Source organism: Trichechus manatus, unplaced genomic scaffold (genome assembly GCF_000243295.1).
Source record: "Trichechus manatus latirostris isolate Lorelei unplaced genomic scaffold, TriManLat1.0 scaffold00130, whole genome shotgun sequence".
Taxonomy (NCBI): domain Eukaryota; kingdom Metazoa; phylum Chordata; class Mammalia; order Sirenia; family Trichechidae; genus Trichechus; species Trichechus manatus.
This window is the reverse complement of record NW_004444066.1, coordinates 6569357-6596761: the sequence shown is the minus strand read 5'-3', so window position 1 is coordinate 6596761 and position 27405 is coordinate 6569357. Positions and strand designations below refer to the sequence as shown.

Below are 27405 nucleotides of genomic sequence, written 5' to 3'. Positions count from 1 at the left end.
TGTCCCTAGTGGCTGCTAGATGATTAGGCCTCCTGTGTGTCTGTCATCTCTGGTGTCCTCTATATTTACTTTCAGTGCCTTGGTAACAAGCCAGGCTAGTTCCTTGAGCTAGTTTTAATCAGGTAGATAGGAACACAAAATCGACTAGAATATTTTCTAGTTAGTTATACATTACAAGAAAAACTAGGTTAATCATTCTTTCAAATAAAAGCAAACATCTGGCTTCTTGCTGGTCATGGATGAGCATGTCTTTTTTTCCTCTGTCCCTTGTTGTATGGACTGGTTGTATATATGTAGGATTCGTGAAAATTCTTACCTCCTATTGACCTGTACTTTTTGAGTATCTATGGGGTGCTTTGTGGGTGTCTCATGAGGTTTTAAACATTTCTCACTTTACGTTTAGGTCTCAGTTCATTATAATTAACTAAACGACTGTTTAGTTTCTTGGGGTTTGTGTATTCCCAGGAATTGTAGAACAAGGTCATTTGAGTGTGTGACTTCTTTAAAACTTTGTACAGCCTTAACTGTAGGAGATTTTCTGTCAAGAGTACCTGTGGTAACTGAAAACTTTTTATCATAATTTGCAGATTTTGTACTCCGAATCATAGAAGTGATTGACCAGTAATAAAGTTTTGAATATACCTTATCTTATAGCTGAAACTTGTTATGAGCAGCAAAAGGAATTTTTCCATTAAAAAGAAAAAAAAAAGAGGCACAAGGACTTCTAAATTACATTTAAAAAATCACTATCTCTGGTGAATCTTAACCCTTCTTTATTTTATGTAGAATGAAGATGATATGTACCATTTGGAGACCAACACTTTGCAATTTTTTTAAACCCTAAAGAAATAGTTATTTAGTGCTATAATTTTTAAAGTTAAATTTTTAGTTGCAGAAAAAACACCTGAAATTTGTATTTAAAGTAGCATTTATGAAGAGACTGGTGGTAAAATAATTGTTTATAAATGTAAAGTTTATCTTATTTAACTGTTCCATTTGAAATATGTATTATGTGTGAAGCCAGCTACTGTTTCTCCACTTTAAAGTTCAGATAACAAAGTGAACTTTTTTCTAATTAAAATTTCCCTAATTGAAAAAGGAGACATAGGAATTGGGGAGACATGATAAATAACAGAGGAAACTCAGCCAGTCCTTCATATATGGTGTTCATGTACGTGAAAATTTATCTTAAAATGTGTACATTGGCATTTGAATTAGATAATATATAGGATAAAAATGACTGGGTTTATAAATCTTGAAATATATCAGTATTTCAGAGTAGATTTATGAATCAGTGTTTTGTGACGGGAACCCTTTTTCTTTCACTTCCAAAAGATGTATCCATGTACTATAGCTCAAAGAGAAATATATATAGGTTGATGTAATTATATTTGTTGAAGAAAACAAATTAGCAGTTGTTTATTTTATAGCAGTGAGAAATGGTTTAACCTGTCTTTGATTTGTTGTTTGTTTTTATTTGTTTTGTTTCCCCTCAGATACGTATGAACCCGATGGTTATAACCCAGAAGCTCCTAGTATTACCAGTTCTGGTAGATCTCAGTACAGACAGTTCTTTTCAAGAACACAGACACAACGCCCAAACCTAATCGGCCTGACATCTGGAGATATGGATGCAAATCCAAGAGGTGAGAATACCTTGAAATTTTTCTGAGATTAAGTATTATGTAATAGCTGGGTATAGTTACTGCATTTGCGTTTCTGACCTCACTTGAGGAAATTGAAGTCTAAAATTACTTACATACTATCTTTTTGAAAGGAGCTATGTAATCATCTCAGATAAATGTTTTGATCACTTTATCTCATAATTTTATTTAAAAGCTAAAATTAAAATATATTTATCTTGAAATACATACAATAGTAATGTTATTTAATTGCTAGGACTTTAGGCTGTTTTAGTTAGGTAGTGGGCACTGTGCTAGATATTGGATGTAGAAAAGTGAAAAGGCCTAGTCTCTTGCCCTCAAAAAACTGATCATTTAAGAGCCTATAACACTGAAAACCTCAAACATTGCAATAAAATTGTCATGTGATCATTTTTAACACCTATGATTAAAACCACGTATTAGGACCTTTACAAAGCTTAGTCATGAACCTTAAAAATAAAACACATTAAATGTAAGCAAGCATTTTACCTTTAATATAGATTGATCTCTCCTCCCCTAAAATAGAAAGTTTGGCAAAAAAAAAAAGAGTTTAATGAAATTTTAGTTTCTTACTTGTTATTGTAATTAGATTACCAATATTTAATTTTTATTTGAGTGACTGGCCATGGGCCAACATAATATTTTTATGACTTAATCAGATGGTGAACATTTTCTTATTCTTACCACTTTCCTACCCTGATTTCAATTCTTCACTTCTCTTAATACCACTGTTGCTACTACAAGCTGTTTCTGTGTCAGCATGGCATCAAATGCTTTTATGTACTTATACTCCTTACAACAATTCCATAAAAGAGGTACTATTTTTATTTTTATTTTTTACAGGTGAACACACTGTGTCTTAGGGGTTAAGGAACTTGCCCAAGGTCACACAGCTGTTAAGTGGCAGAACTGGAACTTGAGCCCAGGACTATCTTATTCCAGAGAATATGCTTTTACCCTTTGTGCTATAATGCATATATTATTACCAGTTTACCTGAAATTAGTGGGAAGATCATGTTTTCAGTTATTTCAGGTCTTCCCTTTGTCACTCACCTGGTCTATCTATACACTTATAAGTGGTAATCCGTAGATAATCTCTCAGTTAGAAGTCAGGTAGCTTGAGTACTACAGGCTTGCTGTGTCATCTTGGGCAAGTCACTTAACCTGTAGCTATATCTGTTTCCTTTGTTATAAAGCACTTCAATAAAGAAAAGCATTAGGCAATGTCAAGTGGTAATGATAACTATTTTAGATAAGAGATAATGGTATCTCAAGTTCTAGAATGCTTTATGCCGTTAAAAGAATTGCTGTCTCATCTTATAGCCTTCTGAAAATGTAAGCCCTAACAGGGTTGGGATCGTATCCCTGTTTTATTCATTAATTTTTACACAAGGTGTCTAGTATAGTTGCTGAGCTGTAGTACTTGCTAAAGATAAATAATACCGAATGAATGAATCTGTATATCATAATTTCCTTGACTGTTACATGGATAAAATGGAACATACCACCTCCTATCCCCATCCTTGCCCCAACGTCCAGCACTACATATGTTACTCTTTGCTGCTACTTTTACTTTTGGTGGAGTTTCTGAAGTTAGGAGAAATGCTTAGGGTATAACAGGCATAGTTTTGTGTTATTTTTTTTGTTCATACCTCTCTCACCTATGAGTGACCCATTGTAAAGTCAGTTCCTCATATTATTTTAATTTTAACTGTTGTGAGGGAAATGTGCCAGTTCTGGTATTGACTTTGAATTTTCCAACGTTTTAGTTTGAAAAATTTTAAACCTACTGAAAATTGAAAGAAGTACAATGAACACTTGAATACCTTCACCTAGATTCACCAGTTGTTAACATTTGGTCACATTTGGGCATGCACACTTGCTTGTGTGCATGTGCACAATTGCTCTCTCCCCTTCTCTTTTTATGTGTATGTGCGTGTGTGTATATATATACACACACACACGTAAATGCATATATACATATATAAATAAACTGAAACCTGTGAGTGCTGGAACTTGACAGGACTGCCTTGTTTTTCTGTCTTGCTAGTTTTCTGTTACTGAGAGTGCAGTCTTAACACTATTCTGTCCCTCTCTATTAGTGGAACATACTAGAGTTTTCTTTCTCTGACAGGTTCCGGCCTTACATAGGCTCCGGTTTTGCAGGTTTTACTGTACATATTTATAACCAAAAAAACCAAACCCACTGCGATTGAGTTGATTCTGACTAATAGAGACCCTATAGGACAGAGTATAACTGCCCCACAGGGTTTCCAAGGCTGTAAATCTTTACAGAAGCAGACTGCCACATCTTTCTCCCATGGAGTGGCTGGTAGGTTCAAACAGCTGAACGATCGGTTAGCAGCCGAGCACTTAACCATTGCATCACCAGGACTCTCTTTACACCACCCAGAAACTCTTGTATAATTGTATATAACGTATAAATACACATATATACCTGTACAAGTATATGTAAATATGCACTTTTTAAAAAAATCTCTTCAAAATAACATTATTCTTAAATACTTTAGCTTACATCTAAGAATAACACATAGTATTATAGAAGCACAATATCATTGTCACATGTAAGAATCATAATTGCATGGTATCTAATATCCAGTCCATATGATGTGGTGAACTTCTTGTTGAATCACATCAGGAGGCAAATAATGTCAAGGTGTGTCCCTTTATTAATGGTGCTGAGTTTCTTCACTTGCCTAAGGTGATAACTCTTAGACCTCTTCATTGTAAAAGAAGTACTTTGTGGAGTGATAGTTTGACACCATGTAAATATCTTGTTCTCCAGCAGCCTTTCATCAATATTTTGTTGCATCCATGGATGATACTTGCTTGAATCAATTATTACATTGGAGGTTGCCTTTGACTTTTTAAACTTAGGTGTTCTGTTTTTAGAAAGAGGAGGTGGTTAATAATTTTGTCTTATTGTTAGGTATTTCTGAAAAGGAAATGTTAATAATTGAATGCTGTTTGCACTGCTTTTTCATTTTTGTACTAAATATTTTAATTATTTGAAACTCCCCAAATAAAATGCTTTGTCAGTAATATAAATTTTTGTTTCCAACAGCTGCTAACATTGTCATCCAGACTGAACCACCAGTCCCTGTTTCAATTAATAGCAACATAACCAGAGTAGTTCTTGAACCAGATAGCCGAAAAAGAGCTATGAGTGGTTTGGAAGGGCCACTCACAAAGAAACCTTGGCTTGGAAAGTAAGATAATTTCTTAATTAGTAACACCTGATCAGAGTTTTTATGTTTTGTTTTTAATTTTTTATTGTGCTTTAGGTGAAAGTTTACAGAGCAAATTATTTTCCCATTTGATATTTGTCCATAAAGTGTTCCATGACATAGGTTGCATTCCCCACAATGTGTCAGCACTCTCCCCGTTTCCGCCCTGGGTTCCGCTTTTCCTTTCGCCTGGATTTTCTACCCCGTTCTACCTTCTCATCTTTGTTTTTGGGCAAATATTGCCCTTTTGATCTCGTATAATTGATTGTTCTAAGGAGTACGTTCCTCTCGGGTGTTATTGTTTGTTTTACGGGCCTGTCTGTTGTTTGGCTGAAAGATTGTCTTCGGGAAAAGCTTCAGTTCCAGGTCAGAAGGGTGTCATAGGGCCATAGTCTTGGGGGTTCCACCAGTCTCTGTCAAACCAGTAAGTCTGATCTTTTTTATTCATCAGTGTTTTTGTTGTTACTTTGTGTTAGTAAATTTATAAAATTAAAAGTTGTCATTCAAACTATGTGTCTCAAAGTTAGGGCTCCAAGAAAGTTCTAAAATCAAAAAGCTAATAGAATATTCATAATTGATATTTGTAATACCTACCTATTTCTAAGCCCAACTCAATATTAGAAATTATTGAGATACTGGAAATGAGTAGAAAAGAAGAAAAGGGGTCTTAAAAGCTTGCAAGCGACCATCCAAGGCATGACAATTGATCCTATTTGACTGGAGCAACAGAGGAAAAAGGAGAGTCAGGAATAGGAAGAGGATATGGAATGTATTGCTAATTGCCTCCTTTGCTATGAGACCAGAAGAACTGAACATTTTGGTCGAAGATTCTATAGAAGAATCCTGATCAAAAAGGGGAAAATGCAGAACAGAATTTCAAATTCTCATGGACTCCAAAGTTTCTGGAGCCATGGAGGCTGGATAAACCCCTGAAGCTATCACCCTGAGATGATCTTTAAAACTTAAACCAAAAATACCCCCTGAAGTATTCTTAATACCAAACAATAGTTTAACTTAACTAGTAAAAAAATGTCTGCCTTGAGCATTATGCTCTTTTAAGAACTATCTATATGGGCTCAAATTGACAGCAACACCTCAAACGATTAGATAGGAACCTCAGGGGGCAATAAGTTTATGTTAATGAGGGAGGAACAACTCAAAAGGAGGGTGAGAATGTTTGCACAACTTGAAGAATGTAATCAGTGTCATTGAATTGTACATGTAGAAACGGTTAAATTGTTTCATGTTTTGCTGTATATGGTCTCAACAACAACAACAAAATAAAATTAAAAAAAAAAAATGACACCGAGATCCCAGGAAATATGGATGGGGCAAGTCACCCACAGTAGATTAGTGTTGTTGTTGTTGTTATAGTTGTTCTGCTTTTGTAAAAACAAATAAACCCTGTATAATAATAGAAAAAAAAGAGAATGTAACCTTTGTCGCTGAACAATATGTGTGGAAATTGTTGAATGGAAACCTGTTTTGCTGTGTACACTTTCACCAAAAATATAATAAAATATTATTTAAAAAAAAGAAAGAAAGAAGAAGGTGTACCTTCCCAGGAGTTGAAAAAGCACCATAAAAAAGTGCAACTCTATTCTTGCTTTAATGTTAGATTCTGTAGATAATTGTGGTGGATCTTCTCAGCATCTGGTTTTCAGTTTCATTTTGGCTTCTCCTTGTAACCTTTTGCCATTCACTCTTCTTTCTTTCTCTCCCCCTGTGAAGTGTTCTATTCCCATATAATAAGAATGATACGAAAATTAGTGATTATTGAAGAATGTTAAGGTCTTACAAAAGATACTTTTTAATATATATAAATTTAAATTCTTCGTGACGTATCCCTTTGCAAGGTATGAGGTGGGAGAATTAACCAAGATCTATTAATATTTCTTCTAGGCAAGGGAATAACAGTCAGAGTAAACCAGGATTCTTGCGAAAGAATCAGTATACAAACACCAAATTAGAAGTCAAGAAAATCCCTCAGGAATTGAACAACATTACCAAGCTCAATGAACACTTCAGCAAATTTGGAACTATTGTTAACATCCAGGTAAGTGTGGCTGTGCTGGGGACAGAATCTATGCTATTTATAGATCTTTGGAAGTATTGCTGTCACCTTGAGCCAGTGCTTATTCTGGTCAGCTCTGCTTAGCCTTATAAACTCCACATATACCTATATTAAAAAACCCCATTGCTGTTGAGTCAGTTCTGACTCAGAGCAACCCTATAGGACAGAGTAGAACTGCCCCACAGGTTTCCAAGGAGCAGCTGGTGGATTCAAACTGCCAGCCTTTTGGTTAGTAGCCAAATGCTTACCCACTGCGCCACCAGGGCTCCATATACCAGGATGTCCAATGAAATTATTAAGTTTATAATGAAATTATTAAGCTGAGTTTGTTCTTGTGATTTCTTTTGTTGCTTCTCTGCAACCTCTCTTTGAAAGACACTGGGATAGTTACTGCATTTTTGTTTATACTTCTATCTATGAACAAATGACTTTTTCAGCTGCTTTAGTATTTTAACTGGGTAGCTGAGATTTTTGGTAATTTCTAAGATTATAATCTTGTCCGCTGACTAACTTTTGTGCTGTGGTGAAATAGTAATTAGTTAAGAATGAGTCTAGTCTTGGAGGATTTTTGGCAGTATAATATTTTCTCCAAGATCAAATAAATTGTAGCTTTTGAATTTTGCTGTCTACTTGTTAGATATTTAAATTTATTTATTTGTGGTTGAGTGTTATGCTTTAATTGAGGATACTTGAAAGCTAGAATTTCAGTTTGTTAATTACCCTTGTTACTTAAGTGTTGCTGTCAAACCAAAATACAATTTATGTAATTGAGCCATGGTGGCGCAACTGTTAGGTGTTTGGCTGTTATCCAAAAGGCTGGTGATTAAAACCAACCCAGCAGCTCCGCGGGAGAAAGACTTGGCTCTCTGCTTCCATAAAGATTACAGCCAAGAAAACCTTATGGGGCAGGTCTACTCTGTCACATGGGTTCACTAGGAGTTAGAATTGATTCAACAGTGCCTAACAACAACATCGTGGAACTTAGTATTTCAAAGAATTGAACCAAAGTATTCTTTCGAGAGATTTTTTTTAAGCGATTTTTTTTTTTTTGCCTGAGTGCTGAAGTAGCGCATGTTTAGTTGTACTAATAATTGGAAGTACATCAAATACAAGTGAAAAAACAAATCACCCAAATCTCTCCACTTGGCAATAACAGCTGTTTATCTTTTGATGAAAGGGTAATATGGTTTAAATTTATTTATATGGAAGTCTATACATGTATACACACACTCTTTTTTTTAAAATATCTTCACACAATTAAAAAATACAAGAAATGTGAGCATACCAAATGTGTCTAACTACTTTTTTTCCTCTTAAAATTTCCCTAGGTTGTTAAATATTCTTCATGGCATTTTAAAATTTTTAGATGGCTTAATATAGATGGAGCATAATTTAGTTGACTATTCTCTGTTGGAAGTGTATGTTTTTTCTGTTCTATAAAAACAATGCTCTGATGAGCATTTTTGTGGATAAACTGTTATTATTTTTTTATGACATTGCTGAGTTAAAGGATATACTAATTTTTTTGTTCTTTTTTTAAATTTTACTTTGGTAAAATATATACTGTATTTTTACGCAAATGATTCACACCTTCTGTATTTTTTTGCCAACCATACCCTCCCCCTACAAAGTATTTTCTTTTTTTTTTTAATTGTACTTCAGGTGAAGGTTTATAGAACAAATAGTTTCTCATTAAACAGTAGTACACAAATTGTTCTATGACATTGGTTAACAACCCCACAACATGTCAACCTCTCTCTTCTCGACCGTTTTTTTTTTTTTTTTTGGTGAAACTATACAGAGCCAAAGAGACACCATTTCAGAAATTTCTATATGCACAGTTCAGAGACATCGACTACACTCTTCCAATTGTGCTGCTATTCTCACTTTAGATGATGGCTTACAGAACAAAATAGTTTTCTCATTAAACAGTTAGTACACATGTTGCCCTATGGCAATGGTGAACGACCTCACAGCACATCAACACTGTCCTTACTCAACCTTGGGTTCCCTATCGGCAGCTTTCCTGTCCCTTCTGCCTTCTAGCCCTTGTCCCTGGACTGCTGTGTATCATTAGTCTCGTTTTGTTTTATGGGCCTATCCACTCCCAGGCTGAACGGTGAACCTCGGAAGTGACTTCACCACTGAGCAAAAGGGTGTCTGGGGGCCATACTCTTGGGGTTTCTCCAGTCTCCGGTAGGCCAGTAAATCTGGTCTTTTTTTGTGTGTGTGTTAGAATTTTGTTCTACATCCTTCTCCAGCTCTGTCTAGAACCTGCTGTTGTGATCCTGGTCAGAGCAGTCAGTGGTGGTAGCCAGGTACCATCTAGCTGTACTGGACTCAGTCTGGTGGAGGCTTTGGTAGCTGTGGACCATTAGTCGTTTGGACTGATCTTTCCCTTGTATCCTGTTCTCTTCATTCTCCCTTGCTCCCGAAGGGATGAGACCAGTGGAGTATCTTAGACAGCCGCTCACAGACTTTTAAGACCCCAGACACTACTCACCAAGGTAGAATGTAGAGCATTGTCTTTATAAGCTGTGTCATGCCAGTTGAGCTAGATGTTCCCCGAGACCATGGTCCCCACAGCCCTCTGCCCAGCAGTTCGGTCCCTCAGGGAGTTTGGATGTGTGTATGGGGCTTCCATGACCTTTCCTTGTACAAGTTGTGCTAGTTTCCCCTGTATTGTGTACTGTCTCACCCTTCACCCAAGATACCACTTAGCTATTGCCTAGGTAGTATTTCCTCCCCACCCCTCCCATCCCTGGTAACCAACAAAGATTGTTACATTTTGTGTGTGAACTTTTTCATGGGTTTTTACAATAGAGGTCTCATACAATATTTGTCCTTTTGTGATTGACTTATTTCACTCAGCATAATGTCCTCCAGTTTCATCCATGTTATGAGATGCTTCACAGATTCGTTGTTCTTTCTCATTGCATAGTATTCCATTGTGTGTATGTACCATAGTTTGTTTATCCATTCATCTGTTGATGGTCATCTAGGTTGTTTCCATCGTTTTGCTATTGGGAACAATGCTGCCATGAACATAGGTGTGCATATGTCTATTCGAGTGACAACTCTTATTTCTCTAGGATATATTCCTAGGAGTGGGATTGCTGGATCGAATGGTATGTCTATTTCTAGCTTTCTGAGGAAGCGCCATATCATTTTCCAAAATGGTTGTATCATTTTGCATTCCCACCAGCAGTGCATAAGAGTTCCCATCTCCCCGCAGCCCCTCCAACATTTGTTATTTCCAGTGTTTTTGATTCGTGCCAATAATGCCAGGGTGAGATGGTATCTCATTGTGGTTTTAATTTGCATTTCTCTAACGGCTAGTGATCGCGAGCATTTCCTCATGTGTCTGTTGGCCATTTCATTGTCTTCTTTGGTGAAGTATTTGTTCATTTCATTTGCCCATTTTTTAATAGGATTATTTGTCTTTTTGTTATAGAGGTGTTGGATTTTCTTGTAGAGTATGGAGATTAGACCTTTGTCTGACTTGTACTGTCCAAAAATTTCTTCCCAGTCTGTAGGTTCTCTTTTTACTCTTTTGGTGAAGTCTTTGGAAGAGCATAGGTGTTTGATTTTTATAAGATCCCAGTTATCTAGCTTATCTATTAGGGTTTGTGCGTTGATGGTTATGGTGTGTATCCTGTTAATGCTGTGTATTAAGGCCTGTAGTGTTGGTCCTATTTTTTCTTCTATGAACTTTATAGTTTTAGGCTTTATATTCAAGTCTTTGATCCATTTTGATTTAGTTTCTGTATATGGCGTGAGGTATGGGTCCTGTTTCATTTTTTTGCAGATGGATATCCAATTTTGCCAGCAGCATTTGTTAAAAAGACTATCTTTTCTCCATTTGATGGACTTTGGGCCCTTGTGGAAGATAGGTGACCGTAGGTGGATGGATTTATATCTGGGTTCTCAATTCTGTTCCATTGGTCAATGTATCTGTCGTTGTACCAGTACCAGGCTGTTTAGACTACCATAGCTGTATAGTAGGTTCTGAGGTCAGGTACTGGGAGTCCTCCAACTTTATTCTTCTTCTTCAGTAGTGCTTTACTTATCCTACAAAGTATTTTCATAAGCACCTCTATGCCAGCTTTTTTTTACATGTTGCTGTGAAAAAATTTAGAATAGCACGATTTTAAAAATACCTAATTGGGGTGGGGGGCAGTTGGCAAACAAAGGTAGAAGGTACATGTTATTTGCATAAAACATGGTATGTAACAAAACATTTTCCATTTATTCATTTTTACATGTACAATTCAGTGGCATTTGTTACATTTACCATGTTGTGCGACTATTACCACTATGCATTTCCAATTTTTTTTTTAATCATCCTTAACAGAAACTCAGTATCCCTTAAGCAAGTGATAATTTCCCCATCTCCCCCTCCCACCTACCCCTGGCAACCACTGAACCAGTTGTCGTCGTGTCAGCTCCAACTCATGGTGATCCATGTGTGTCATAGTAGAACTGTACTGTATAAGATTTTCAGTGGCTGATTTTTTGGAACTAGATCACCAGGGCTTTCTTCCTAGGTACCTCAGAGTAGACTTGAACCTCTAACCTTTTGGTCAGCAGCCGAGCATGTTAACCGTTTACATCACTGAGGGATTCCCTCTGGTAATCACTAAGGATGTGCTAATTTTAAGACTTTTGGTTTGAACTGTCAAGTTGTTCTCCAAGTGAGTTGTACCAATTGATACTTCCAAGTGTAATATGTGAAACCCCATCAGCACTGTCATATTAATCTATTGAAACTTTATAAAACAAATTTAATAGGTGAAAAATTATACTTGTTTTAATTTGCATTTTTTTATTACTAGCTACATTCTTCTTTAATTTATATAGACCATCTACAGTTCTTTTGGATTTACCTATCCATTGTTTTTGCCCATTTTTTTTAAGGCATTTGTTTTTTATTATTGATAATGCTTTACAAAATCTTTGCTTGCCATATATGTTAAAAATATATTTTCTATTTGTCATTTATTTTGTTGATGGAATATTTTGAGTGGTAGAGGTTTAAAATTTTTTTATAATCAGATTTATCACTTTTTGTCTTTATGAATCTCACCTTTTTACATATGCATAAAAAAGCTTTCCAAAATAAGGCTATTTAGCTTATTTTCCTCTTAATTTTTAAATTTTTTTTGTATTGTAAAATATTTTCTCTGTGAAGTTTATTTGAAAATAAGATATCAGGAAGGGATATAACCTAACTTTTTCCCAAGTGGTTAAATAATATTACTAGAATTATTAAATAATTATTCCTTTTTATCATATATAATTTTGAAATATGCATGTCATCATTTAATGAATGGAGACATTGATTTACAAAAAATTCACAATGGATTTCAACAGACTGTTTTCTGTTTTTGAATTGTCATTAATTTATTTGCATTTAACGTTTAGTTAATTTTTGTGTTTTTTTCCTTAAAGGTTGCTTTTAAGGGTGATCCAGAAGCAGCCCTCATTCAATATCTCACCAATGAGGAGGCCAGGAAAGCCATTTCCAGCACAGAAGCAGTTCTAAACAACCGATTCATTCGCGTCTTATGGCATAGGGAAAACAATGAGCAACCAGCACTGCAGTCCCCAACGCAGCTGCTCCTCCAGCAGCAGCAAACACTTAGTCACTTGTCACAGCAGCACCATCACCTGCCACAGCACCTTCACCAGCAGCAGGTGTTGGTGGCCCAGACTCCTCCTTCAACAGTACATGGAGGCATCCAGAAGGTAATTTACTGGTTCACAGGGAGTTAAAGGTTATCCAGTCATACCCTCTGGATCAGTGTTTCTCAATTCATGGTCCTAGATTCTAGTTTTCTACATCAGTGCTACTCATAGTTTCACCTACAGACCAGCAACATCTGATCTCCTGGGAGCTTATTAGAATTGCAAATTCATAGGTCTCACCCCGACCTACTGAATCAGAATCCCTGGGGTGGGGCCCAGCAATCTGTGTTTTAACAAGCTCCCCAGGTGACTCTTAGGTATACTAGGTTTGAGAAGCACTGTTCTACATCAGAGTCACAGATTCCTGGGACTCATCCTCTCAAACCTAGAGAGTCAACCTCTAGGTATAAAAACCAAAACAAAAAACCACCAAACTTGTTGCCGTCGAGTTGATTCCAACTCATAGTGACCCTATAGGACAGAGTAGAACTACCCCATAGGGTTTCCAAGGAGCGGCTGGTGGATTCAAACTGCCAACCTTTTGGTAGCAGCCTGAGCTCTTAACCATTGTGCCACCAGGGCCTCTCTAGGGATAGGGCCTGTTAATATACATGTTTAATAAATCTAAGTGATTCTTACTTATACTAAAGCATGATAACCGTTTACCACTAGACAACTCTGAATCTTTAACTTCTTTCTGATTTTGTGCTAGAATCTCTCTCCCTTTTATCCACCTATTTGTCCTACTTTTTCCCATTTTCCCAGTTTTCAAATTCTTTCTATTTAAAAACTGAAATAGAAGCTCCCTAAGAATTGAGATTTTTGTCTGTTATGTTCATTCTATCCCTAGTACCTAAATAAATGCTTAGCACATATTGCTCAAAATGTATTTGAATGGATGATTGAAGGAAAGAACAAACCTACCACACATTAGAGCCGTTCAGATATTTGTTGATAATTTCTACCTTGATACTGTTTTGTTTCTGGGCAATTGTGTCTCAGTGGTAAGAATTCTCACCTTCCATGCAGGAGACCCAGGTTCGATTCCCAGCCACTGTACCTCATGTTCAGCCACCACTTGTTTATCAGTATAAGCTTACGTGTTGCTGTGATGCTGAACTGGTTTCAGTGGAGTTTTCAGACTGAGACAAGGAAGAAAGGCCTGGCAGTCTGCTTCTGAAAAATCAGTCAATGAAAACCCTATAGATCATAATGAAAACCCTGTGGATCATAATGGTCTGATCCCATTGTGCATGGGGTTGCCATGACTTGGGGGCCAACTTGGCGGCAGCTTGGGACAATAACAACAAGATTCTTTGGTTTAGATTAAATGTGTTCAGACTTTTTTTAAAGAAGAATTCCTTACAATGTATGGTTTTAATTCCATTTGTCATCCTGCCTGTTTTCATCTAAACCTGAATCTAGTTTGTCTATGTCCCACTTCATGTTAGGGCTCAGAGGTGAATACTTCCTCTAGATGTCAGCTGAAAAGTATAGAAAAGAGTGATATCACCACCTCTGTGATCCATTATACCATGTTCTGTTAATGCAGCTCAAGATTGCATTATGGTTTTTGGGTAGCCTTGTCACACTGTTACTCATATTAGATTACTGTCAATTAAAATCTTCACGTCTTTCAGAGCATTATGTATCAGAGGGAACATAAAATGTACCTACTAGCAATTTTTGTCTGTATCAGCATGTACACATATACATGCATGTATTTTGTTGTGACATATTTCGGACATTCAAAAAATATAGATAACAACATTGTATATCCACCACTTCACTTAAAAATGTAAACCTTACAGATAATTGAAGCCCTCTTCCCTTTCCATTTGCTTATCTTTTTCCTTGGGGTAATCACTATCCTAAATTTATATAATTCCTAGGTATGTTTTTGGTTTTCTTTGGTGGGGTAGAGGGCATAAAATTGATCTTTATTGTTTTTTATTGTGGTAAAAATACATATAGCAAAACATTTGCCATTTCAACATATTTTACATGTACAATTAATTACGTTCATTATTTTCAACCATTGCTACTGTTTCCAGATTTTTCCATCACCTTTAACCACTTATCACTTTCACCCTGATAACCAGTAATGAACTTTGGACTCTACCTTTTTTTTTCTTAATTCTAGGTATTTCATATAAGTGAGATTATATAATATTTGTCCTTTTGTTACTGACTTATTTCACTCAGCATAATGTTTTCAAGGTTCATCCATTTTGTAGCATTTATTAGTACTTTGTTTCTTTTTATGACTTGAGTAATATTCCATTTATATATATATGCCACATTTTGTTTATCCATTCATCTTTTAATAGACATTTAGGTTGTTTCCACCTTTTGACTGTCGTGAATAATGCTGCAGTGAACACTGGTGTACAAGTATCTGCATTCCTGCTTTCAATTCTTTTGGGTATATACTTAGGAGTGGAATTGCTGGGTCATATGGTAGCTCTGTGTTTAACCTTTTGAGGAACCACTAAACTGTTTTCCATAGTGACTACACCATTTTATGTTCCTACTAGCAATGGATAAGAGTTCCAGTTTCTCCACATCCTTGCCAGCTCTGTTTTCTGTTTTTTTGATCATAGCCATCCTGGTGGGAGTAAAGTGGTATCTCATTGTGGTTTTGATTTACATTTCCCTAATGAGTAATGACATTGAACATCTTTCATAATGCTTGTTGGCTATTTGTATTTCTTCTTTGGTAAAATGTCTTTTCAACTCGTTTGACTGTTTTTTGATTGAGTTGTTTTGTCTTTTTTGCTTTAAAGTTGTAGGAGTTCTTTATATATTCTGGAAATTAAACGCTTATCTGGTAATGGGATTCCCCAAGATTTTCTCGCAATCTGTAGGTTGTCTCTTCACTTCGCTTATAAAGTCCTTTGATGCCCAGAAGTTTTTAATTTTGATGAGGTCCAATTTATCTGTTTCATCTTTTATTGTTTGTGTTTTTGGTGTCATATATAAGAATCCATTGTCAAAAGCTAGATCCGGAGGCATACCCTTTTGTTTTATTCTAAGAGTTTTATGGTTTTCTTACATTTAGGTCCTTGATTCATTTTGAGTTAATTTCCATATATGGTGTGAAGTAAAGGTGCAGCTTCATTCTTCTGCACGTGGAAATCCAGTTGTCCCAGCACCATTTATTTTTTATTGTGCTTTAAGTGAAAGTTTACACCTTAAGTTAGTTTCTCATACAAAAGTTTATACATAAATTGGTATGTGACCATACTTGCTATCCCTATAATGTGACAGCACACTCCTCCTCTCCACCCCTCATTTCCCATCTCCATTCAACCAGCTCCTATCCCTTTCTGCCTTCTCACCTCGCCTCCAGACAGGAGCTGCCCATTTAGTCTCCTGTATCTACTTGAACTAAGAAGCACGCTCTTCACGAGTATCATTTTATGTCTTATAGTACAGTCTAATCTTTGTTTGAAGAGTTGGCTTTGGGAATGGCTTTAGTTCTGGGTTAACAGAGTCCGGCAGCCATGTCTTCTGGGGTTCCTCCAGTCTCAGATCATTAAGTCTAGTCTTTTTTACTGGAATTTGAGTTCTGCACCCCACTTTTCTCCTGCTCCGTCAGGGACTCTCTGTTGTGTTCCCTGTCAGGGCGGTCATTGGTGGTAGCCGGGCACCATCTAGTTCTTCTGGTCTCAGGCTGATGGAATCTCTGGTTTATGTGGCCCATTTTGTCTCTTGGGGTAATATTTTCCTTCTGTTTTTGTTGTTCTTCATTCTCCTTCGCTCTAGATGGGTTGGGACCAATTGATGCATCTTAGATGGCCACTCGCTAGCTTTTAAGACTCCAGACACCACTCACCAAAGTGAGATGCAGAACCTTTTCTTAATAAACTTTGTTATGCCAGTTGACCTAGGTGTCCCCTGAAACCATGGTCCCCAGACCTGCCCTTGCTACTCTGTCCCTCAGAGTATTTGGTTGTTTTCAGGAAACTTCTTAGCTTTTGGTTTAGTCCAGTTGTGCTGACTTCCCCTGTAGTGTGTGTTGTCCTTTCCTTCACCTAAGATAATTCTTGTCTACTATCTAGTTAGTGAATACCCCTCTCCTTCCCTCCCCACCCTCATAACCATCAAAGAATGTTTTCTTTTGTGTTTAAACCTTTTCTTGAGATCTTGTAGTAGTGGTCTCATACGATATTTGTCCTTTTGCAACTGACTGATTTCACTCAGCGTAATGCCTTCCAGATTCATCCATGTTATGAGATGTTTCACAGGTTCATTGTTGTTCTTTATTGTTGTTTAGTATTCCATTGTGTGAATATACCATAATTTATCCATTCACCTGTTGGTGGGCACCTACGTTGCTTCCATCTTTTTTCTGTTGTGAACAGTGCTGCAGTGAACATGGGTGTGCATATATCTATTCGTGTGACGGCTCTTATTTCTGTAGGATATATTCCAAGGAGTGGGATTGCTGGATCATATGGTCCTTCGATTTCTAGCTTTTTAAGGAAGCGCCAAATTGATTTCCAAAGTGGTTGTACCATTTTACATTCCCACCAACAGTGTATAAGTGTTCCAGTCTCTCCATAGCCTCTCCAACATTTATTATTTTGTGTGTTTTGAATTTATGCTGGCCTTACTGGGGTGAGATGGTATCTCATTGTAGTTTTGATTTGCATTTCTCTAATGGCTAATGATCATGAGCATTTCCTCATGTATCCGTTAGCCACCTGAGTGTCTTCTTTGGTGAAGTGCCTGTGCATATCCTTTGCACATATTTTAATTGGATTATTCATCTTTTTATTGTTGAAGTTCGAAGTTCTACAGTATCCTGTAGATTTTAGAGATTAGAGATCGGACTTGTCGTAGAGATTAGAGATTTTAGAGATCGGGCTTGTCGTAGCCAAAAATTTTTTCCCAGTCTGTAGGTTGTCTTTTGACTCTTGGTGAAGTCTTCTGGTGTTTGTGCATTGTTAGTTATGTTTTATATTCTGTTTATGCCATGTATTAGGGCTTCTAGTGTTATCCCTATTTTTTCTTCCATGATCTTTATCATTTTAGATTTGTATTTAGGTCTTTGATCCATTTTGAGTTAGTTTTTGTGCATGGTGTGAGGTATGGTCTTGTTTCATTTTTTTGCAGATGGGTATCCAGTTATGCCAGCACCAGTTGTTAAAGAGACTATTCTTTCCCCATTGAATGGACTTAGCACTTGTGTCAAAATCAGTCGACCATATATCTGTCATCATAGTCCTGGGCATGTTTTTAAACTTTACTACATGTGTATTTCTTTTGTATATGCAGATGATGAATAAGCCACAGACATCGGGTGCATACGTCCTTAACAAAGTTCCTGTTAAACATCGTCTTGGGCATGCAAGTGGTAACCAGAGTGATGCAGCACACTTGTTGAATCAGTCTGGTGGTGCTGGAGAGGATTGCCAGGTATGTTTCTGTGAACCTCCAGTATATTTAGAGCTGCTTAATGTAAATGGATTTGGTTTTGGTAATGATACAAAGAAATTATAAAATTGATTACCATCCAGATTTGTAATGTCTTGCTTCTTCAGTCAAGACAAGTGTGATGACAGCTGACCTACGTATAGCAGGTAAACCTCCCTAATTTTCATGACTCAGCCAGAAATTTTCTAGTTAAATTTGTTCTTCTATTCAAAGCTAGGTAGGAATGTGAGAATTTTAGCCATTTGTAAATGGGTAAATGTCTTTATTAGTACATTTCTTTCATTTTTTTTCTATCTGTATAGGAAAATTGCAGATATAATTTAGAACATAGTGAAGTGGTGATTCTGTCATAATCAGAGTCTAAATTTGAAATATGTTTTAAGTACTATCTTTTGCTTTCAGGAATGTAGCTCTTTAGCATGGTGATTACTTTGGAGAGAGCCAGGAAAACCCTAAAAAAGAAGAAAAATGAAGGGGCAGGGGGCAGAGGCTAGCCCTGCCAGACATTTAAAATACCACAAAGTCTCTGTAATTAATACAATTTAATATTGGCACATGAATAGACAGCCCAGTGGAATAGAGGAAAATATCTAGTAATAGATCCAGTTGCAAATAGGAATTTATTAAATGCTAACACAGTAATAGTGTCAGTGTGGAAAGTATGGACTTTTTGATAAGTGGTATTGGGATAACTAGATAGCTATATGAAAAAGATAAAATTTGGTCCATTTTTTATTACATCATACACCAGGGTAAATACCAAATGGGTCTGAGATTTAGATGCTGATAGAAATGCTGAGTGATACAACCCCCTCAAAAGGAAATTTGGCAGTATCTGGCAAAATTATATATGCATTTTCTCTTTAAACTACTAATTCTCCTTCTGAGAATCTCTCAGAAGTGTACACTAGCCAAAGTATGAAAAGACATAAGCACAAGGCTAGTAATTTTAGACTGTTTATAATAGCAGAAGACTGGAAACAACCCATCGGTTCTGTACTGGTTAATTAAAATGTGAAACATTTAAACAGTAGAGTATATGCAATTTTTCAAAGGAATGAGGAATATTTTTACGTATACCATGGAGTGAGCTTTAGAATATATTAAGTAACAAAATCAAAATGGAAGAAAAATTATAGGTTGCCACTATGGGTATAAGAAAGTAGGAGCAATGAACACATAATTATTTACTTGTAATAGAAAAAAAAAAAACCAAAAAAGATAAACTATGCAAATTAAATTATGTTAGAGCAGTGCTAGAAAAAGCTAGATGACTTTGACTACATCTTGTTATTTAAGATTTGACTCAGAACTGTGTAAATACTGAACATAATTATTAAATTAAGTTAAAATCCGTAAAATAAAAGGAAAAATGAAACAAATGAACTTAACTACATATATCCAGTTGGTAGCATATCTGCATAGAGAGTAACTATTCTAAGTGCTTTAAAACTAAATGATTTAACTATATATTCCTAATGGGATATGCTCTAAGGACAAAAACTATGAACAAAGCTCTTTTCACAGATCATATTGTTGGCAGTGTTGGTATTCTGAGACTAATTTGTGAGTATTATTGGATATATCAAATGAGAAATTATGTTGGTGTCATTGACAATCAAGATTTTCAGAGTTATTGAAAAGAGATATAAGAGAAATAAGTTTCAGTAAAAACACTGTGTTCCTTTATTTGAATTGAAAGTATCAGTATAAACTCAGGTTGTATTTTATCTTAAAAAACACACAACCAAAAAACAAAACGTTTCCTAATTCTATTCACTGTAAAGGTGTAGAAAGAATAACTAACCCATCAGTGGTGAGCATCCCTAGCACCTTCAGGAACCAAGGATCCTTGGAGAAATGGATATTCTAGATCTGGGGTTGGTAATATTCCAGATGAGCCTGGAATATTTTGGCAAACTAGAAAGCAAGGAAGTTAACAGTGAGTTACTAGAGTCCTATCGAAGAGAAAAACAAATTTCACCAAAGCTCTAACTCTGCCCACCAATTTAAAGGAAATTCAGGGGACAGCGGAATATGTTAAGGGATACCGCAGAATCCTATGGGAAATACACAGGATGAGTGACCTGGTTTCTTTAACAAATAATTTGCAAGGAAAAGAAAGAGATGGGAAGGGAAACTATAAATTAAAGGAGACTAAAGAGGATAACCAGTTGCACTATATGGACCTTGATGGATCCCAATTCAAATGGAAAAATGTTTAGAAAATTGTAATACAATCCAGAGATGTGAATATTTAATGATATTAAGAATTATTGTTATCTTTTTATTTTATGTTATTATTTTTTTATTGTACTTCAGATGAAGGTTTACAGAACAAATAGTTTCTCATTAGACAGCACACATATTATTTTATGATATTGGTTAACAACCCCATGACATGTCAACACTCTGCTTCTCGACCTTGGAGGACCCTTTTTTTTTTTTTTTCTGGTGAAAATATACACAGCCAAAGTTACATTACTTCAAAAATTTCTACATGTACAATTATAGTGACATTGATTACATTCTTCCAGTTGTACTGCTGTCTTCACTACCCTTTTCCAAATTATTCCATCACTGTTGTCTTCAACTCACTGCCCCCTAGGCTTCTCATCAAACCTTTTGAGTTGTTGTCAGTTTGATCTGTTGTTATCTTTTAATTATGATGGTGATATTGTAGCTATATTTAAAAAAGAATAAGATCCTTATCTTTTAGAGACACAACTGAAATAGTTACAGATGAAATGATATGGTGTTGGAGGTGAGGATGTAGTAGTTAGGATATGAATGAAATAAGATTATTTATGTATTTATAGTTGTTGCTACTTGGTGATGGATACATCAAGATTTTTATACAGATATCCCTGTACTTTTATCTGTTTCAAAAATTCCATTAAAGAAAAGGTAGAAAAACAAATAAGTGTACAGACTTTGAAGTCAGCCAGCCGTGACTGACTTTGCTTGCCTCTTGTTAGCTGAGCATCAGTTTCCTTTTCAGTAAAATGAGTTTAAAAATATCTAACTCATGGAGTTAATATGGAGATTAGAATTTTTCATGTTAATATAAAGCATAAACAGGAAGTACTTTGCAGATAATAAGTGCTCAATAAATTGTAGGTGTTGTTTTTATTTTAAAAATATAATGGTAATAATAACATGACCATCAATACTTGAGAGACTTTTCCTGTGTAGTTAAGGTAGCTTAATTTTGCAGACAATTAAGTATCATGGAGATTGAGAGAAGTTTTATATTTGGAAGTACATTTTCCATAATTGAACTTTCCATGAATTTCTTAATATTATTTCCTGCATCTCTTAAATCATGTATTTAAAGTTAATGAAAGAAAAGAAAAAGAGAGAGGAAGCAAGGGAAGAAAGGAGCAGAATGCATTAGAAAACACTTGAAGCAGATAGAATGTAGTGTACCATGTATCTGTGCTATATGTTAAAGAGCAGATTAACTGGTGTATCATCTGATCAGAAGAGGAAAGGACTCTAAATGCCAAAACAGCACAATGAGGGTGGCCACCTCCTGGTTGCTTGCAAAGTCACATCTGTGAACCAATTACTTGTCTTAGTTTATTTGTAAACTCAAAACATTTGATTAAGTATAATATTGAGATACAAAGAACTATAATTCTTAGAAGAGTTTCCAGTTATTGGAAATAGGGATTCTTATTTGGCACTTCACTTACGGAAAGTAACTTATGACAGTACCCTCTAGCCAGTCCACCAGGAACATACCTGTAGTTGAACAGGTTGGGTCTGTTACTTAATAAGGAGAGTGCACACAGTGAGAATCATGGGGCATCTCAGCAGGTGTTTAAAAGGATTCACTTTAGTATTTGGGATTGTGTTATGTGATTTTAGGGAAGGTTTAAGGAAACAGGAGTACTTCTATGCTGGATATCTTAATAAATCTTAATCTAAAAGGAGGGAAGACTAGAATGAGTCTAAAGCTGTAATTGGTAAAGAAGCAGCAATCACTTATATTAGCCAGTGTAGAGGGATCTTTAGTTATTTATTAATTTTTATGGTTTGGATACTATTTGTGTTTTTGTCTTTGTTCAGTCATGAGTATGCAGTGGTCTCCCTGTCATGGTCACAGACTGTCCTTATCAGATGTTGATTTTCTGTGAAATGGTTTTATGTTTAGCAGGAGAACACTAAGGCCTAGCTATGAGTACCAGGCCAGCTCCTGGATGGCAGAGGCCGTTATTATTTTTTCTAACAATTAAAGAAAATATATATATATATATATATATATATAAAGAAAATTATGCGATTGCATTCAGAAATAAAATTTTATTGCTAAAAAATAATGAACAAATCTTTGTTTTGGTCTTTGAGTGACGATTGAATTTATGTATAGAGAGCTAGTTTTTATAAATGAAGTTTTTAAATGTAAAAAAAAAAATTAACTCCTGAAGTAGAAATATATGCAGTTTTTCTAAAATATTATTTTAAAGCATTTCTAAGATTTAGTTTAATCATATTTATGCGTTTCAGGTATTTTCAACACCAGGCCATCCAAAAATGATTTACAGCTCCTCAAACTTAAAAACACCTTCAAAACTTTGTTCAGCGTCTAAATCTCATGATGTTCAAGAAGTTCTTAAAAAGAAACAGGTAACAGCCTTAATTCTCCTTTCCCTAAAGAGGAATGGACCCATTGAATTCTTGGTGATTATGTTAACATCTTTGAATGAGTTCATGTTGTTGTGGAACTATAGGATAATGTTTATTTCGTTTCTTTCCTACTTATTGTGCACTTGGGGAAACAAAGGGGAACAAACAGAAAAAAATGTTTTGCAGCTGCCTTTCGGTGGCCACACCAACACAAGGAATAACATATATTTCAGTATAAAAGTAAACAACACTGAGCTGTCATTTTCTTCCCCCTCCGAGAGACACAGGCACTTCTATTTGAGTATTTCTTTTCTCTTTTAATTCCTTTCCGATTTTGTAAGTTAGGTGTTTAACATAAAATATAACATTCATGTAGTTATTATTCATAAATAGTTCAGTTCTGAGTTTCATTATCATTTTAGATTTAAGCTCGCTTTTTTCCCCAAATAAAATAGATATTTATATGTATTATTTCAATATAATTAAAGATTTAATTAATAGGGGAATGGGGAGACAAAATCTTCTTGGCAAAAGGCCTTAGATTTTGTTATCATTTCTAACATTTAGCTGCATCTTAAATTTTTAAACTTTAAACTTCAAAAATAATTTGGCTTATTACACTAGCAAGAGAAGACAGTTCTTCATACAGGCATTCAGGTCATTTAAGTAAATAAACCCTACAAAAAAATAAAACCCATTGCTGTTGAGTTGATTCTGACTCATGGCAACCCTATGGGACAGAATAGAACTGCCTCATAGGGTTTCCAAGGAGCACCTGGTGGGTTTGAACTGCTGACCTTTTGGTTAGCAGCTGAGCTCTTAACCACTGGGCCACCAGGGCTCCTCAGATATGGCTAATTAGTGTTTAATATTTTAAATGCTTAAAAAAATACACAGCTACAAGTGTAAATTCTGTTATACTGGAACTGCTAGGTAAAATGTATTGAAAAGTTTCATATCTGCTTTCAGTTATTCTTTAAGAGGGAAATATGTCTTAGAGATGCCTCAGAAGAAATGAATAGAGAATATAGTAGCATTGTGTAATTACTCATTTCTTCTTTACCTATTCATATAGGAAGCAATGAAGCTTCAACAAGATATGAGGAAAAAGAGGCAAGAAATGTTAGAAAAACAAATAGAATGCCAAAAGGTAAGACAAGAGCTCGTTATTTTGGATGCTATATATCGAATGAGCTTTATAAAGATATCCTTAATAGTAAAGTTTTTAAGCATTTTTATAATTATATTAAAATATACTAAGCATAGTTTTAATTTTTTCTGTTAATTTTGTAGATGTTAATATCTAAGCTGGAAAAAAACAAAAATATGAAACCAGAAGAAAGAGCAAATATAATGAAGACTTTGAAAGAGCTTGGAGAAAAGATCTCACAGTTGAAAGATGAGTTAAAAACATCTTCTGCAGTCTCCACACCATCTAAAGTGAAGACAAAGACAGAGGTATCTATTTGCGTTTTTCGGTCATCATAGGATTATTGAACATCTGCTGTGTGCTTGGCTCTGTGAAAGTACAGTGGAAACCTCAGGTTCTAATACTCTAATGGGGAGAGGTAAACCCTTACAGTACTTTTTTTTTTTTTTTTTAAGTGTTTCTGTAGATGCTGTGTTCTGTCTTTGAGAAGAGTTAATAATAACCCTGTTTGAATTTTTTGGTTCTTTGTGCTGAATAGGAAACTGCTAGAGTGATGAGGGAAAAGAGATGTTTCCTTTTTCAGTTTTTTCTAATGCTATAATAATGTTGTAATAAAAATATCCATTGTAATACTCAAAAGATATTTGGTTTACTATGAGTAAAAATGTGGCATGATATTAAAATGAATAATTAGAGCTTCCAGATCCATTTAAGTCTAATTTTATTAATTTTCATCTGTTCTGTTTCCTCCTTCTAGGAGAGTACTAGCGTTACACAGTGGTTCCATTGTACCACTGCTCTGGAGTGGGATTTTAGATGAATGTCCAGGCGTTTGGGAACTGAGATCAGTTTGCCAGATATATAGAATGCAAATTTTGTTATGTACAATATCATACTACATTTGAAATTGTGGTTTTCTCTCAGTATAGAAATATAAAGTGTTTCAAGATTGCTTCTTTAGAAGATATTAAAACTGTTATTTTTATTGAAATTTCCCCCAATCATAGAAAGAACATGTGCACATTTAAAAATCAGAGAGTACATGGAAGAAAAAAAGTCAGTCATACCACCTAAAGACTGATAATTTTGTCTTCTAGAAAAAAGAGTGACAGTAGTTACACGGTTCAAATCAGAATGTAATTTTGTAACTATTATCCTTTAACTCACTGTTAATGGATTTTTACTAATTTATTTTTCCCCATTATGCTTTATTTATGATGCTTTATCATTATGTGAAATTATTCTCAGCTGCCTCATCTGATTTTTAGGCCATCTCATGCAGCTGTTGTTATTGTTAGGTGCCATTAAGTTGATTCCAACTCATAGTGACCCTGTGTACAACAGAATGAAACACTGCCCAGTCCGGCACCATTTCAGAATCGTTGCTATGTTTGAGCCCATTGTTGCAGCCACTGTGTCAGTCTGTCTTGTTGAGGGTCTTTCTCTTTTTCGCTGACCCTATACTTTACCAAGCATGATGTCCTCCAGGGACTGGTCCCTTCTGATAACATGTCCAAAGTATGGGAGACAAAGTCTCGCCATCCTTGCCTCTAAGGAGCATTCTAGCTATACTTCTTCTAAGACGGATTAATTCGTTCTTCTGGCAGTCGGTATATTCAATATTGTCCACCACCACCATAATTCAAAGGCATCAATTCTTTTTCGGTCTTCTTATTCATTGTCCAGCTTTCACATGCATACAAGGTGATTGAAAATACCATGGCTTGGGTCAGGTGCATCTTAGTCCTCAAGGTGACATCTTTGCTTTTTAAAAATTTAAATAGCTACTTTTCATCAGATTTGCCCAGTGCAATATGTCGTTTGATTTCTTGACTTTTGCTTTCATGGGTCTTGATTGTGGATCCAAGTAAAATGAAATCCTTGACAACTTCAAACTTTTCTCCATTTATTGTGACGTTGCTTATTGGTCCAGTTGTGAGAATTTTTGTTTTCTTTATGTTGAGGTGTAATCCATACTAAAGGCTGTAGTCTTTGATCTTCATCAGTAAGTGCTTCAAATCCTCTTAGCTTTCAGCAAACAAGGTTGTGTCATCTGCATTTTGCAGGCTGTTAATGAGTCTTCCTCCAATCCTGATGCCGCGTTCTTTTTCATATAGTCCGGCTTCATGGATTATTTGCTCAGCATACAGATTGAATAAGTATGGTGAAGGGATACAGCCCTGACGCATACCTTTTCTGATTTTAATCCACTCAGTATCCCCTTGTTCTGTTCGAACGACTTATGCAATAGTATTGCTTATTATTGTCCACTGATTTAATCATACTCTCTACATGTTTGTCGTATTATATCCATAAAATTGCTTCCCTAAAAATTTCTGCCACTTGTATTTTCCTAAAAAAGATTTGTGTCATTTTATAAGTAATGTCCTGAGTAAGATCTTGGAAGTTCTCTGCAAAATAGATTTTTACTCTTCATTTTTTTCAAAGGCCCAGAAAGAGCTATTAGATACTGAACTGGACCTCCACAAGAGGCTGTCCTCAGGAGAAGACACAACAGAGTTACGGAAAAAACTCAATCAGTTACAAGTGGAGGTAAGATTTGAGGAGTTACCAACATACCACATTTAACATCTCAACAACTACTTCTGTATTCCTCTGTTTTCCATTATTTAGTCTAACAGTGTCTATTACATTCTACCTTTTGTTGTTGTTACTCAGGCTGCGCGATTAGGTATCTTACCTGTGGGTCGAGGAAAGACCATGTCCTCTCAAGGTCGAGGAAGAGGCCGAGGCCGTGGGGGAAGAGGAAGGGGCTCACTAAATCACATGGTGGTGGACCACCGCCCCAAAGCACTAACAGTTGGTGGATTCAATGAGGAGGAAAAGGATGAATTACTTCAGCATTTCTCAGTAAGTTTTTCAAAGTAACAAATGCTAACTCCAAAACCAGTGTATTCAGCATTTCTTTGCTGCATTTTGTATAAATGTCAAATGTTTTATAGATTAGAAAACTTAGTTGTAAAAACATGGATATTAACAAGTTCTTAATATGTTTTAAGATCAAGAAGCAGCTGTTGCTTTCTAATTCCATAATACTTCACATAAGTGCATTTGTAGTGACAAGTTTTTCCAGAGCTACGTTTGATTTTTGTTTTAAGATTATTACACGGCTTACCAGATATTTGTAGTGCAATAAGTGAAAGTAATCTAGAATGGAGGCAAAATTCAGAGAAGGAATTTATTAGCATAACAGAACTTGTTTAGTTAAAGTCTGTATACAGTGGTGACCACTTGCTTTTAGACACATGCAAATTGAGATCTGCTATAGGTAAATGTGTTTATTATTTTATGCATATATAGAATATAGAGTTCAGCCACCACTATTCTTTCTCCCTACCCCTTCCTCCTCCTCCTTGTAAAAACCATTCTTAATTCAAAAACAGAGCAGAAGGGGGCTGCATTTGGCCCGTGGGTTGTAGTTTGCCGACCCCTGGTACATGTTGTTGTATTATTTTATATATTAAATATTTAAACTTAAAAATATGA

General features: G+C 35.6%; 1 protein-coding gene across 6 annotated transcripts in view; it reads left to right on the top strand.

The window, feature by feature from the left end:
- Nucleotides 1-27405, top strand: part of RBM27 (RNA binding motif protein 27) — a 76588-nt gene that overhangs the window by 39521 nt on the left and 9662 nt on the right. For all 6 annotated transcript variants that reach the window (XM_023739177.1, XM_004384944.2, XM_023739175.1 and 3 more), the window contains 10 exons: nucleotides 1497-1646; nucleotides 4750-4894; nucleotides 6815-6968; nucleotides 12438-12734; nucleotides 17958-18098; nucleotides 22629-22748; nucleotides 23824-23898; nucleotides 24042-24206; nucleotides 26347-26451; nucleotides 26578-26769. In XM_023739177.1, the coding sequence (XP_023594945.1) occupies nucleotides 1497-1646; nucleotides 4750-4894; nucleotides 6815-6968; nucleotides 12438-12734; nucleotides 17958-18098; nucleotides 22629-22748; nucleotides 23824-23898; nucleotides 24042-24206; nucleotides 26347-26451; nucleotides 26578-26769 (1544 nt within the window). The remainder of the gene's footprint in view (nucleotides 1-1496; nucleotides 1647-4749; nucleotides 4895-6814; nucleotides 6969-12437; nucleotides 12735-17957; nucleotides 18099-22628; nucleotides 22749-23823; nucleotides 23899-24041; nucleotides 24207-26346; nucleotides 26452-26577; nucleotides 26770-27405) is intronic.